The sequence below is a fragment of the Ceratotherium simum genome, chromosome 15, assembly GCF_057802395.1.
Source record: "Ceratotherium simum simum isolate JZ-2026a chromosome 15, ASM5780239v1, whole genome shotgun sequence".
Taxonomy (NCBI): domain Eukaryota; kingdom Metazoa; phylum Chordata; class Mammalia; order Perissodactyla; family Rhinocerotidae; genus Ceratotherium; species Ceratotherium simum.
In genome coordinates, this window is record NC_141914.1 from 37,431,089 (window position 1) to 37,445,960 (window position 14,872).

The 14,872-nt window shown below is 37.1% G+C and overlaps 1 protein-coding gene across 2 annotated transcripts in view; it reads right to left on the reverse strand.

Moving 5' to 3' along the window:
- Positions 1–813: 813 nt before the first annotated feature.
- SENP2 (SUMO specific peptidase 2) overlaps positions 814–14,872 on the reverse strand; it is a 33,923-nt gene continuing 19,864 nt past the window's right edge. For both annotated transcript variants that reach the window (XM_087439895.1, XM_004424619.3), the window contains exons 9-17: positions 14,452–14,503; positions 13,700–13,763; positions 11,660–11,836; positions 10,136–10,267; positions 8,518–8,721; positions 7,891–7,970; positions 5,429–5,513; positions 3,653–3,748; positions 814–2,126 (exon numbers count right to left, since the gene is read on the reverse strand). In XM_087439895.1, the coding sequence (XP_087296021.1) occupies positions 2,064–2,126; positions 3,653–3,748; positions 5,429–5,513; positions 7,891–7,970; positions 8,518–8,721; positions 10,136–10,267; positions 11,660–11,836; positions 13,700–13,763; positions 14,452–14,503 (953 nt within the window). In that variant the 3' untranslated portion in view covers positions 814–2,063. The remainder of the gene's footprint in view (positions 2,127–3,652; positions 3,749–5,428; positions 5,514–7,890; positions 7,971–8,517; positions 8,722–10,135; positions 10,268–11,659; positions 11,837–13,699; positions 13,764–14,451; positions 14,504–14,872) is intronic.

A 14,872-nucleotide genomic window follows, 5' to 3' on the forward strand; every position in this document is an offset into this window, starting at 1 on the left:
TCTCTCCAAGAGAGACATGTCAGTGCCTAGAAACATGGCCTGTGGTATCTCATTAAATTCAGGAACTCAGGGTTAAGTAGAATGCCATTCTCTACCTTAACTCTCTGCTCCTATCAATTCCATTATGTCCTGGGGGATTATTAAGAGCTATCCTGAAGAGTACGCATTAAGGGAAAGCTCAGTGAAAGTTGCTCTAAGAAGCCCCTCCAACACTTGTAATACAAATACATGAACCCCCAGCATCACTCATTTGGAAAGAATACAAACTGCTATTCCTAACAGGATTTACCCCACATGGAACAAATCTTAACCAAGGTACTAAATTCTCAGGTGAAACCTACTAATGCCAGGTTTTTAGTGTAATGTTGACCCAATAAATCCCTGGCCTTTTTTGGCTGTACCAGCTGCCTGATCCCAGTACTCACTGGCATAGCTCCAGCAGCCTCGAGAAAGGACCAGAGGCTGCAGGAAGGGTTCTCTGTGCAGCCTAAGCTGGAGGGACACTCAGCACAACCGGCTCACTCTTGAATCATCACCTAAGCACACGTCCTCTGGTTTGGCCTTCAAGTAGGCACAGCAGTTCCAATCCACATCACAAGCCCCAGGTCCTACACCAAGACCTTTACACGTCTCAGAAGAGTGGCTGCAATAGCGTGCCTCTGCGACGAGCACCCTGGGCCCTCTACATGGCAGATACGTTGATTCATAGCTAACACAGGCCAAATTTTTCTGGTTTTACCTCTTGCTGTCGTGTACCAGAACAAGTTTGGGAGGTTAAGTTGGGAAAGGGTTAGAAATCATTTCAGCATATACTTTTCAGGTTCTGCCAGACAACCTTTTATTACATCGGAAAAGCAACACTAGGAACTAGATCTTGCAAAATATGTTCTGACCAACTCTAAACTTTCTGAAATTAAAAATGTGTAACCACTGTAAGGTTTTAATGAACAAAAAAGTTAAATACAAACTTTCATATGCAAAATAGATTATTGTATAACTGGCAACCTCAGAGCCAAGTACTAAATTTTCTTCCACAAATTTCAGCAGGGGTGGAATGGGGGGATGTAAATCCTAATGAATACAAAATTAATTTCAGCTTTATACATAGAAAAAAAAACTCTGAGGAAAAATAGCTTTAAATTGAATAGTATCTTTTGAAATAAACAGCTCAGGCCAGCCCTTACAATTCTGAGGTTTATACTCAACCAGATCCGGGATGAAAATGCAGACTGAGGGTTTACAGTTACTTCAAATCCAGTTTCAAGAGTAGCCAAGTCACCTCATTTCCAGAAAGGGAAGTCTCTTTAGGATGACCACGACACTCTTCTGAAGACGCTTGGATGGCCAGAGTTCCTTGGCCACAGTTCCACTTTTCCACAACACAGTGCCAGTGCTGCAGTGTCAGACTTCCTCTGAAAGGCAGAGCCCTACACCACAGCGCTTCTCCTGGCATTTTCAAGCCTCAAAAAATAAAGACCTCCGGCTTCAAGTTGGCAGTTACTGCTCCAGCGTTAGAGAAGTTAATTAACACTTCCTTCCTCCCCACACTGATTTCCCTCCTGATCTTCAGCAGGGAGTGGCAGCTTGATTAACATTCCTTTCAGAAATAAATAGTTCAAACAAGTAATTTAGAGTTAACTGTAAAAGAGCAGCAGAAAACAGCCACTGCCCATTATGTTTGCAAATGAGTGAGCGAATGAATACTCGTGAACAAACACACAAAAACAACAAATCATAGAATAAATTCTGCATTTCCCACATTCATAGGGAAAAAAACTTAAAAAACAAAAGTATTAATTAGCGTTTGTTCTTGTGTGGGTTGAATAGTCCAGGGCTCTGAGCAGGCACAGCCTTACAGACAGGGTTGCAAGCAGCCCTCCGCACACCATGTCGGGACTCAGGACTAGGGTGCAGCGAGAGGCCTTCGTGCACTTCTGGCAGCTCAGTACCTGTGGGAGAATAGAGGTGATGCGGGGACTTCTTAACCCACAATGCATGAGGTATATGGAAACGTCCGTTTGTGAAAGAACCACCAGCAGCTAGAGGGACTGGGCAGGGCATTCTCACAGCAACTGCTGATGAAGGATTTCCCACACCATCTTCTTCCGGAAGAGAGGCATCTGGTGCTATGAAGGAATCCACAAACAACACATACATTACACAGTAATGTGCACAGCGTCAACAGCCTTTAGGTGTAATCATGTAAACAAAGTACGATGTCCACGTCCTTTATGTAAGCCTTGACTTACATACAGACTTATAAAGCCATAAAAAAGGAGGTTTATAATGTTTATTATTCTGTGTATCATAAGCATTTTTACATGTTAAGGAAAATCAAAGGGTGCAGAATTACACAATAGAGTCCAACAACAATTTCTTAACAAAAATATATACCCAAAATGGACACAATAGGCAACTTTTCTACTTATATTTTCAAAACATTCTAAAATGAACATTCTGCTTTTTTATGAGAAAAACATGAACTCTATTTGAATAAAGAAAAAAACAAATCCACAAATTTCCTTCTGCTCTACCAAATGTTATACATTGCCAATTCTGTTCAAATAGCAACTTCTCCCCTTCAAATCTTATGTCACTAGGTTCAGAGCACATATAACTCCTTGTTGTTTAGAAGCATCAAAGAATGAGATGCTTTGCTTAATATATTATTCTGCTTTAACTGATAATCACTACATGGGCCAATTTTCAAGGCAGCAACATACAAAAGACAAATCCAAAATCACCTGTAACTCAACTAGTCCTCCTTTTGATGAAATCAAAAGTTTATACCCATGAGGTACTTCTGGTGTCTCATTATAAATAGCTGAATATACAACTTTACTATAAACTAGTGATTTCCTACCTGGAAGGGCCTAAAAAGTCTTAACGTGTGGATTCATACATTATTTTAAATAGCTCAAAACATGTGGTAAAAAATTCCACATTTATTCTTAGTAAAACTGCTGAAACTAACCAATAGGAAGTGCCTGTTTATTTTAGACTGGGATTATATTAATTCAGCATGGGAGCCCCAGTTACTTCATGTTGCTCAAAAGCTTGGAATGGGGTTATCAGTCCTACTCTTCATTAAATATAGTTTGGTAGACGACATCTATCAAAATGAGGTCTGTTTAAGAAAAAGATTTTTTAAAGGGTGTAGTCCTCGGTTCTAAAAAGGTTGACAACCCACTATAACAAACAAATTCTCAAGAGTTCCCAACATATTTGAATTTCCACTCAAAGGCAGAGTTATGGAGCACCCAAAATAACCAGAACAGAAGGGAAAAGCAGTATTCAGGGTTCATCTCAGACCTGTGGCTTAAGCTCTCACAAGGCCTGATTTCCCCTTGCTGTTACATATTCTGACATGCCTCCTTCTTTGGCTAAAAATATCAGTAATACTCAGGAACCAGTGAACTCTGGAGTTCAGAGATAGGCAAAGTGTCCCACTGGCCACCAAAGACTAGGATAAACTTGAGAGCAGATGCAGTGACAAACCCTAATGCTAGCAAGAATAGGGCTATGGCCAAAGTTTACAGCAATAATAAGAGGCACGGCTACCAATATTAAGAGCTTAATTAGTGCCAGGCACTGGCAACATGTACTAAGTTTACCTTGTTAAGTAAGTGGATGAGGAGGGGTCTTCACTCACCTGAGTAAATGTGATAGGTTTGTCCCTAGAGATATAATCTGCATATTTACAAGTAAACATTCCACAATCACTCCCATTCAACTGTTGAGGAATCTCCTAAAATTACAAAAAAAGAAGGGAAGAAGGGGTAAAATTTCATCAAATACAAACTTCTTTGACTTTTTCTAGATATTATTATTGATAAACAATATTATAAAGGTAAATGTTAAATCTGGTATTACACAAACACAGAGACACACAAAGACAGTTAATCTTTACGTGGTATAAAAACACTAACCATGACATGGAGTATGTGACCTCATAGAAAATGTTTTTCAGAAGGAAAGAAAAAAGCAAAGTGAGAGTTCTATCTCTCAGCTCTCATACAAAGAAACCAAATTGAAAGAAGAAAGAAGATTACCATTATTAATTACTCATTATTACATAATTACTCATTATTACCAGAACAGGAAGTCTATTCAGAATTATTTCAGAAGCATTTATAAATTTTGAAAACGGCTAAGTGTGGCTTAGTCAGAAATATGCTTAGAATACAACTAACCTACTTCAATAGTGCAGAGTTTAACTTCTCTTCCCTCACCAGGAAAATAAGACTACTGCTTTGGACCCCCACAGCTGCAAGCAGGAGAAAGGAAAAAAGTCTCTTAATAGGCTTTAACCAATCAGGAAATCGTGCCTTGTTTCCTCAGTTCTGTCCTGAGGCAAAAACAGAGCTTACTGCAAGCAGCACTAAGGACATCATAAACCAAAGGCTGTGGATTCCCAACCCACAGGAGGTAAGCTCACACATCTCCCAGGCCCGAGTTGCATTAATCTTGCCCAGCCCCTTACACACTCTGGCTGTCAGTTATAACAGCGCAAGATAATAAGAGTATCAGAGGGGCTGATTCCACCGCTAGAAAACATACTAGATGACAACAGCTCAATTTTTATTCAAAGAAATACAGATGATTATTGTAAAAAAGAAAAGATTGTTTGAACATGCACACCACCCATACATATGGTGGGTACCTCATGCTTTTCTCCCCAGCCCAGCATCTCTCACAGAGTGGAAAGAACTATAGACTCCAATATACAAATGAAGAGAACTTGTTTTCTTGACTACATTTCCCATAGCAGAATACAAGATTCATCCTAACAGACTCTTCTTATACCTATGCTCTTCTCAGGAAATTTCAAAGCTTACCATTCTAACTGTTCAACTTAGAAATGAAAATCCTTTTGGATAAAGATAGTTGAGCCATTAAACACAGGTTAGGGCTAAAATTGAATTCATGTAGCTTACTTTAAAAAGAAGCCACGAGGACTCAAAGATGTATGCATTTTTAAACCCTGAATGAAATTCAAATCTGGCAAGATCCAAAACACATTCACAAATAGCATACTTGACTCCTGAGGACCCATGGCATAGGACCCTTAAGACCTAAAAACACAAAATTCCCAGATAAGTTTTGAACAAGAACTTTAAACTTTCATTAGTGCCAACCAAGAAAAGCAGCTGACTTGAATTTATTGTTTTTGTTTTCAGTTTTTTGAGACATGCTAACACAGAGTTAACATTTACAATTTAAGCAAGAAGATAAAGGCTAAGAAGCAAACATCTTGGTTAAATGAACTTCTCAAGATTTAGAAGTAGATCATTCTTTGGAAGTACACTTCAGGACAACGCATGCCTAAGGATGAGTGAGTGAGGGGAGGAAGGAAGCCAAGTCTAAATAATGTGCCACTGTCAGTAAGTGCAACAAAATATTTGAAACATAGATGATCGTCACTTACATGTGGCTTCATGCTGTAGTGGCTCCACTCTAAAAGATTCAGATCGATATTTCTTTTGGTCTTACTTTCATCCTGTAAATACTGACTGAAAAAACAACAAGGAATATATTGATGAATTCATGTGGAGACTTACCCCATTACAATTACAAAAACGACTATGATGTTTAATAGATATGCCATTCTCAGATCCATCTCCATCAGCTTTTTTAAAATGTGATTGCTTTTGGTTTTTAAATTTAATTTTGGGGTTTTTTTTCTGCTTACAAAAATTGTACATGCTTATTTTAAAAAATTAAAACATACAAAATGTACAATGCACAAGAACCCATATGAACTACTCCAGAAGTAATTACTATTAATTTGCTGTGTGTTCTAGTTCTTTGCTCCACTCCCATACACACAATTTAAAAACATACATTTTATTCTATTAAAAAACGTACTTCATTTTGCAACTTGTTTTTTCTCACTTAAAAATAGATTTAAAACAAGGTAACCGGCCTGGACCAAAAAAAAAAAAGCCATTGCCATGAAAAACAAGAAAAAGGCAGGAAGACTATTCTAAATTAAAAGAGACTAAAGAGATATTAAGTATATGCATGAGCCCCAACTGGCTTCCTGGATTAAGGGGAAAAGCTCTAACAGATACCTGAAGAAATGAGAGTATGAACCATATATTACATATTACTCATTGCTAATTTTCTTGTGGGATAACAACATTGTGGTTATGTAAGAGAATCTCCTTATTTTTGAGAGATAGATAGTTAAGTATTAAGAGTGATTAAATTTATCCAAATCTCCAGAGGCTTATCATATTTAACCCAGGCATCTCAGTTCTCATCCTATCCTGCACATGAGGTAAACCAGGGTTACACTAGAGCAGGCGCACGCAGTGGGGCAGCAATATCACCCCCAAGGGGGTGAAAACTGGTTCTTGGAAGGCAAAAATCTTGGCGATTCCAATGGTTTTTAGCCCTCTAAAGCTCAACCCAACAAATAAAAAGTCTTATTCCTTAGTATTATTTTCTCTTGTCATGGAGAAATTAAATTTTTCACGGCAGGGAGGATAGTGGAAAAAAAACGTGAGAAAAGCTGGACTAGGGACATCAGGAAAGGGAGTGGGCCTCAGATACCCACAGGAGCTGAACTCTTCATACTTAAAAAAAAGAAAGAAAAGAAAAAAGTATGGATGTAATAAAAGTATGGTTTTTTTGTATCCTGTTATAAGCAGCATACAAAGCTTTGCTGTATGATTCCAATGAGAACATTTCTATGCATGTGATAATATATATGTATGTGTATGTGCACATGTATGTATGTGTGCACATTTTATATACATCTTAAACAGAAAAGACTGGAAGGAAATAACTGCTTTATAACAATTTGGTGTATCTTTATGATTTAAAAAAATTTCCTCTCAGAAACAAGAAAGATAAATAACAAAAAAAAATTTCCTCTTTATACTTTTTATTCAAGATAAACATCCATGAATAAAAAGGATCTTTTAGGGCCGGCCCCATGGCTTAGCGGTTAAGTGTGCGCGCTCCACTACTGGCGGCCCGGGTTCGGATCCCGGGCATGAGCCGACGCACCGCTTCTCCGGCCATGCTGAGGCCGCATCCCACATACAGCAACTAGAAGGATGTGCAGCTATGACATACAACTATCTACTGGGGCTCTGGGGGAAAAAAAATAAATAAATAAAATTATAAAAAAAAAAAGGATCTTTTACACTAAAGCAATAATTGAAAAACAGAGAATTGCATTATTAACTTTTCTTCATATCATTCAACAAGTTCCTTACTAAGTATCCTTGTTAAAATTATCCAAATATCCTTACTAAAATGAAAAACAGGTACCTACATTGGCTTCCAGTCAGCAGAAGAGGTTCAAAATAGACTTGTCTTACTGATTTGCTACCTCACTGTGAAATTCATGTTACCACTCTACATAGCTAGTAAGTAGCTATGCTTTAAAGGCAGGTTTGTAGCAATTACTGTTTGAAATAGTTGCCTATAAACCATATGCTTTAATTTAAAAATTACCTCTGGGTTCTATGAGATGAACCCAACTATCATGGAAAGCACAGACACATAAGTGGGCTTAAGAATTTAGAGGCATAATACTCCCCAGCTAACAGTTCTTTAGAACATTCAGAATAATGTATCAATCTAAAAGAATTCTAATTCAAATCACAGGATTCTACTAAGATATATTTTACATTATTAACAGATGACAAAGTTGTTTTCAATGATGCTACTAAACAAGACTTCTCAGTTAAGATCAGATATTGGGTTATTTGTAGACAAAAAGATGGATTCAAGTCAAGTCCTGAATGATTGGGAAGATAGCCTTCACTATACATTAGACTACTGTCCACCAGAGCCTCTTAGGATTTAGATAGAAGAAGGATCCCTAACAAGGGTATAAAGACGTAACAGGCAAGTTTTTCAGCCTTTACTTACAGGAGAATCTCACAGATCCTGTGACCCTTTTGTCCCATAGAATCCAGATATTTAAGACACTTTTTTCTTAGGTCTATCACCTATAATGGAAAAATGAAACATCCAGAAACAACCATAACAGGAGTGAGAATTTTACTTCTAAGAAGAGAAGCATCTTTTAACAAATCAATATATGTACCAACATGAATGGATTTCTAAGACACATTTTTTATACAACATCACAGATGATATGAGCTTCATTTCGATAAAATTATATACTTCTATTCCTAGAGAAAGGCCTAGAAACTTATTCCCCAAAACGTTAGTGGTCCTCTCAGAGTAATGAGATTTTTCTTTGCTTTTTTTTTTACTTTTACTTTTCTACAATAAACCTGTACCATCTTGTAAACAAATCTAATAAATAACCAATGTGTTCTAAAACTCTTTCCTGTTAAAAATGAAAGCTCCTCAGTTACAGGGACTGTCCTCTAGCTTTCTAAGTTGTTCAACTCAAGAACTAAGAAGGGACTCTGCAGAGTATGCCTTTAACTTATACTATGGGACTTTCACTGGACAGAAAAGGGTAGCCTTCATTATTGAAGAAAATGGTCATTATCCAAACTCCCACAATTAACCCTCTCAACTCACCACCAGGCTCCAGTGTACCTTCCGATGAATAGGCACCAGAATAAGTTCCTGTTCAAAGAGATTGACCCCTTTGGTCCATCTTTTCACTGCTTGGTAGCCCCCAGACTTTAATTTGGGATAGAAGAAAGTACTGAATGCATGAAGTGCAGGATACCCTTGTTTTTTATTTCTTTCTACCAGAAGATTCATGTAAAAATTAATGACCTGTAATATCAAGAGAGTGAATGTCAGAACATGGCAAGTATATTATCGAAACTAAATTTCTACCTAACTGAATTAGGTAAGAAGCTTAGGGAAGAGAAGATACTAAGGAAGGGGATAAAAGGACTGTCTATGGCAGAATGTGGAAAATAATAAATGATCAGTGCAAAATGGGAGGGATTGAGAAGGAATGAAATTATACTTTTGAGGCATATGAGAAAGAGAGCCAAGGGGCTGGCCCCGTGGCTTAGCGGTCAAGTGCACGCGCTCCGCTACTGGCGGCCCAGGTTCGGATCCCGGGTGTGCACCGACGCACTGCTTCTCCGGCCATGCTGAGGCCGCATCCCACATACAGCAACTAGAAGGATGTGCAGCTATGGCATACAACTATCTACTGGGGCTTTGGAGAAAAAAAGGAGGAAGATTGGCAATAGATGTTAGCTCAGGGCTGGTCTTCCTCAGCAAAAAGAGGAGGATTAGCATGGATGTTAGCTCAGAGTTGATCTTCCTCACAAAAAAAATTAAAAAAAAAAAAAAACAAAGAGAGCCAAGAGAAAGAACTCAAGGAGAAAGTCTGCAATAATGAAAAGGTGTATGTAACTGTATCACACAAAAAATATGTGGAAATATTAACTGGAAGGAAATATACCAGAACATTAATATTTTGTTTATTTTTGAGTGTTGGCACTTTTGAACGATAATATTGTTCACTTTTCCTGTATTTTCTAAATTTTCTATAATAAACATGACATTTATAATATGAAACAAAACATTCTAGTTTTACAAGAATGTGTTTATATGACACTAGCCATAAGGGGAAGAGGAAGGAAGGCAGAGGGAGAAAATGCAGGGTCTGAGGAGTTGGGTAAAGGTCTAACTGGAAAATAGACAAGAACCAAGAGCTAGCTATAGCTAAATACATAAGGATACAAGATGACAATTGGGCAAATTTTTGCAGTTATCACTCAAATGAAATAAAGAAAAAGACATGCAGTATACATCTAGTGATCAATATATCCCTTTATCACTGAAAAAATTAAATGGCTCCTATAAGAATAAATAAATATTTATTTTTTTAAATAAATAAATAAATAATAAATTAAATAAATAAATAAAGCATTACTTGCTGCTTCCTTCCATTCATCACTTGCACCCAGGGTTTACTAAAATGTCATTGAAGACTAGTAAATGAAGTGGTGGATGAAACAAAGCACAGATGCAGAAGAGAGAAACATTGCTAATTAAAGGCAGCAAACAATCAGAATTAACCATCTTTAAAGGTTTAAGATGTTTTTGTTTTAGATAAAACTAAAAGCTGCTTTAGCAACACCTTATATTTGGGTAGAAATCACTTTGGTTATGGACAGTAAATGGTTAAGCATAATGATAGTCAAAGGGGGAAAAAAAGACAACTTACTTCATCATTGAGCCAGTGATAGTTCTTCAAGGTCTGGATATCTCCTCGAGTGATTCGCAGTTTGAAAGCACTACTTAGGATCTCATCCTGTGGGCCATGGCCTAGGGCATTACCGATTTCCTTTTCCATGTCCTGAATTAGAAAGCCCAGAGGTTGCTACTTAAATATAGAACCACTATCAGATACTGCAAGTCTGAGCCTGAAAAACACTTTTCATTTCTGTAATACCTGACCCTTGAGAAAAATCTATTATCAAAGACCTACTAAATCGAGGTATGAAAATATTCAAACTTAGCACTACAAAGCAGTCTTAGGAATGGTTATAAAAAATGTTAGTTCAATTATTAGCTCTGGAAACAATAATTGGTAATATTTATATTTAAAATATAGTCTCAATTATCCCACTATCATTCATTGGCTATCATATGAGCCAAACATGGTACCAGATACTTGAAGTACATCATTAATCCCTGCTTGTGGGGGAAAGTATTATTACCATTTTATACAAGAAGTAAAGCTCAGAGAATTTAAGTTACATGTCCAAAATCATATAACTATTAAAAAGCAGAGCCAAGATTTGAACTCAGGAGTGTCTAACTTCCTGGCCTTTGCTCCTTTCACAATACTATAATAAAGTATTTTCATACTTTCTTTACTTAACTCCTAAACTTTTATTTAAAAACATCAAGTAATAAATTAGGACACCTAAGAGGTCACACTATCCATTTTTGACATGAAGAGAGTAAGCAAACAGGCAGAAACTGGAAAACTAGGCAGCAGTCTAGCAACTGAGTCCTTATTGTATAGATGGCATCATTATTCTAAAGAATTATGCAGATAAATGCATATTTACGCTATAAGACTGAATCTATAAACCCAATAGAAATTATTTACATCCAAATATTTTTAATACTGCTTCCCCCCTTGCACACAATTTTGCAATTTTGTGGCATGCTCTCTCCACTCGCATGCCCAATATACAGTAAGTGCTCAAGAGACAGTCACTGAATAGGACTGACTACCACCTACTAAGACAACAATGGAGAAAGAGCCAAGATGTGGGCTCACCTTTAAAATGAGAATTTTTAACTACCTTCATTTTCTCATTTTCTATAAGTTTTTACTATTTTCAAGTGCAATAATGAATGAAAGGGACATTTTAGTAAACCATAATCACTTAAAAAAAAAACTGCAATGAACTCATTCCTAATGCAAAACCCATACTATGTAACCCAAAATATTTTAAAGTTAGAAAAAGAATCTACAAAGAACCCATTATATTCCAAGATACATGACACTTATATCTACCCACATTTGCTGATCATTAATCTGATCCCTTAGGCCACCTTCACAGATCACTAATAATCAATGCAGCCAGTTACTGAACAGCCCTAGGCCTGATTTCTTTCATATATTCATCCCTGCCTGGAGAGCCTCTTCAAAATAAAACATTCACTCAAGTCTTGAATAACTGAGGTTATTTAAAAACATGCCTCTTATTCTGATCAACACAGGAAACAATACCTCTGTAAGTTCAAGAAGATCATCCGTCCTTTTATCCCTCTCTTTGCCTGAGCAATTTTTTTCTTTAGTCTCAAGTATTGACATTTTCCTCCTGAGTAAGCCATTGCTTCCACTGCCTAGGCGGAGTCGGGCTGACACTTCTTCAGATAGGTCAGGTTCCAGCTGGTGTCCTCTCCTCTGATTAAAAAAGTTTTATATTCTATTGACATGTTTGATACTTGCACATATAAACATACATAACATAGGAAATATAAAACAGTGCCATTATCTTAAAAGAAAAGAGAATCAGCAAATCCCCAAAGGAGTAAAGTCGATTTAGCATATCTGCCTGTCCCTGCAAGAGGGAACAAAAAAACATTCAAGGCTCACAGGACACCTCAATTACAAACCATGAAACAGAACACTCATCATTTTCCCTGGAAGTAGCAAGAAAAGTATTTCTAGTTCTCTTATCCCAATTAAAAATAATATAGTTAAAAGACATTTTGAAAAGTTGAAAAAAAAAGCAAAAAATAATGATCCATAATCCTACAACTCAGAATAAACCACTGCTATCCTTATACTAAGTAAACATGTTCTATTTCATCATTTTTAAAAAGTAATTTATATATTACAGAAAAATGCACAAAACATTAATATACCACTTAATTTTTGCAAAATTAACACCTATGTAACCACCATTTAGAATTCTGCCAGCATCCCTGAAACTCTGATAAGAGCCTTTCCTTATCGTGACCCTATGTAACCCTTAGTACTGAATTTAAGTCATCTGCTAGGCAAACTATTTTATATTTTTTATTTTTTTCCCCTAAAGCCCCAGTAGACAGTTGTATGTCATAGCTGCACATCCTTCTAGTTGCTGCATGTGGGACGCAGCCTCAGCATGGCCGGAGAAGCAGTGCGTCGGTGCGCGCCCGGGACTCGAACCCGGGCCGCCAGCAGCGGAGCGCGGGCACTTAACCGCTAAGCCACGGGGCCGGCCCTAGGCAAACTATTTTAAAATTAGGAAATTTATTTAAAAATAGACCTTTGATTAGAACCACACTCTCAACACACCTAGCGTACTCTTCACTCTAGCTAACTGCCAGGTATACGGGTCCTAGGAAACCAGTAGCTGCTGGCCCTTCCCCATGGTCCCAGACAGCAAAGCCTTCAGGTTCAGCAAGGACAGAAGCAGGATGTAGTCATCGGCCCAGTAACAAATACGCCAGGCAACAAATATCCCCCACCTCCCATCCTCTGTCAGGCTTAGTTCCCCTCTTCTTTCAGTTTTTGTTCCACATGTGATAAATGATAATTAAACACAAAAAGTTCACTTTGAATCACTGGAAATGGGGAACATTAGAGAAAGGAATATTCTAAGATTTAAGACTTAAGACTATGAGTTAGCCTTAAGACTAATTCTTATGAAGAGATCTAATGAGAGAAGAGAAACTTGATCAAACTGATACCTAATACAAAGCAGTCCCCTAAACTTTGGTATTTCTATGTATCTAAAATGTGAAATAAGCTAAAACTTCAAGTTGCATTTAATTTAGGAATATATTTCTTTGGAATTTAGAGTGTTTGCCACTATTGTTAAAAATGTTGGTATTGCTATGGAGATCACTGGAACACTTCTTATTCTGATACTTATATAGAAAATGTAAAATCCAATTAAGCATGATTGATAATATTTTCAAGTAAATCCAACATCTTGACTCTGAAAAGAAAGTCCTGAACATAAATCTTTCCTAGGGATGTATAGTTTTTAAAAATTCTCCAAAAGCAGCCAGGCAACACAGATAAGGGTTGAGATGGAGGCAAGTTGTTCTCTCTTATAAACAAAGGTGGCTACCGCACAGAGATAAAAATCTGGTAACTCAGAAGAAAGTCAAAGTTGTATACCTTCAATGCCTGCTGCTTTTTCAAAGAAAACAACAGAATTAGAAATCAAAGTAACATACACCATCTTTCTTATTTTTCATGGGCACCAAAACTTTAATGTAAGTCAGGTGAAAGAGCAAAAAGATATAAAATTTAACTAGGGTTTCTACTTACACCTTCATTTTCAAGTCTGATTCCAGCTGTCTTCTCTATATCAGAAATTTTCCCCTTTGAACACCTGCAGAAAAAAAATTGAGAGATTACAAACCGGATGATTTTAACCTGGTAAAAGTCAGACTAGTTTTAGAAATAAGATTTAATAATTTGCAAACAAAAATGCCTTGAGTTTACATAGTCCTCTAAACCAAGGGTCAGCAAAATTTTTCTGAAAAGGATCAGACTAAATATTTTAGGCTTTGCAGGTCTTATGGTTTTTGTCACATCTTCTCAACTTCTACTGTAGTTTAAAAGCAGCCATAAACAGTATGTAAATGAATGAGCATGACTGTGTTCCAATAAAACTCTACTTATAAAAACAGGCAGGTGGACCAGATTTGGCCCATAGGCTATAGTTTACCAAACTCTGCTATAAATGAACTATCATCCAAAATCCTAAGGCACTTAGAACTGCCTTCACTGTTCATATAGTAGAGATGCTGATCAGTAGAGATGTCAATCACTAGAGATGCCCACCAGACCACACTCTTATCTAAGTGGCACCAGTGTCTCCCAACCCCTAATGCTCAGGAGAGAAGGGCACCCTCCCTAGCTAAGGTGAGCATCTGACACAAGAGCTACTTATGTGCCCATACATGCTGACCGGCCACCAATGCTGAGGAGAGTTCACAATCCCTCAGACATAGTTACTCAAAAATATAGCTTATAAAGTAAGAAAATAATATGTCAGAATGAACTGAACCACGTACCTCTTTTCACTTCTCACAGAACACAGAGGTCCCCTTGTTTCAACAACTCTATCTGTGAGGACGGTAAAGAAAAAATTAAATACTTCCTTTATTAATCAATCACACAGCTAGAATTTTAACTTACAGTTTTCAAGTATCAAGACATTCACTTACCCTGAAATGCTAAAATGAATTCCAAAGACACTAGCCTCCTCACAAATTAAGTTGCTTAAAAATGCACAAATCTCTTTCTTCTTTAAATCTAATCTTTAGTGTAAACTGACTGATGGCTGCTCATTTGGTAAGCTATCATTTAGTGTCCTTTATTGAACAGCAAGTAGAGAAATACAAGGAAATTAAGGAATATAAAGAAATTAATTTTAGGATCACAAAATATGTGCTACTATATTGAAGCTAGGAATAATGATCAAGAGGTATTTTA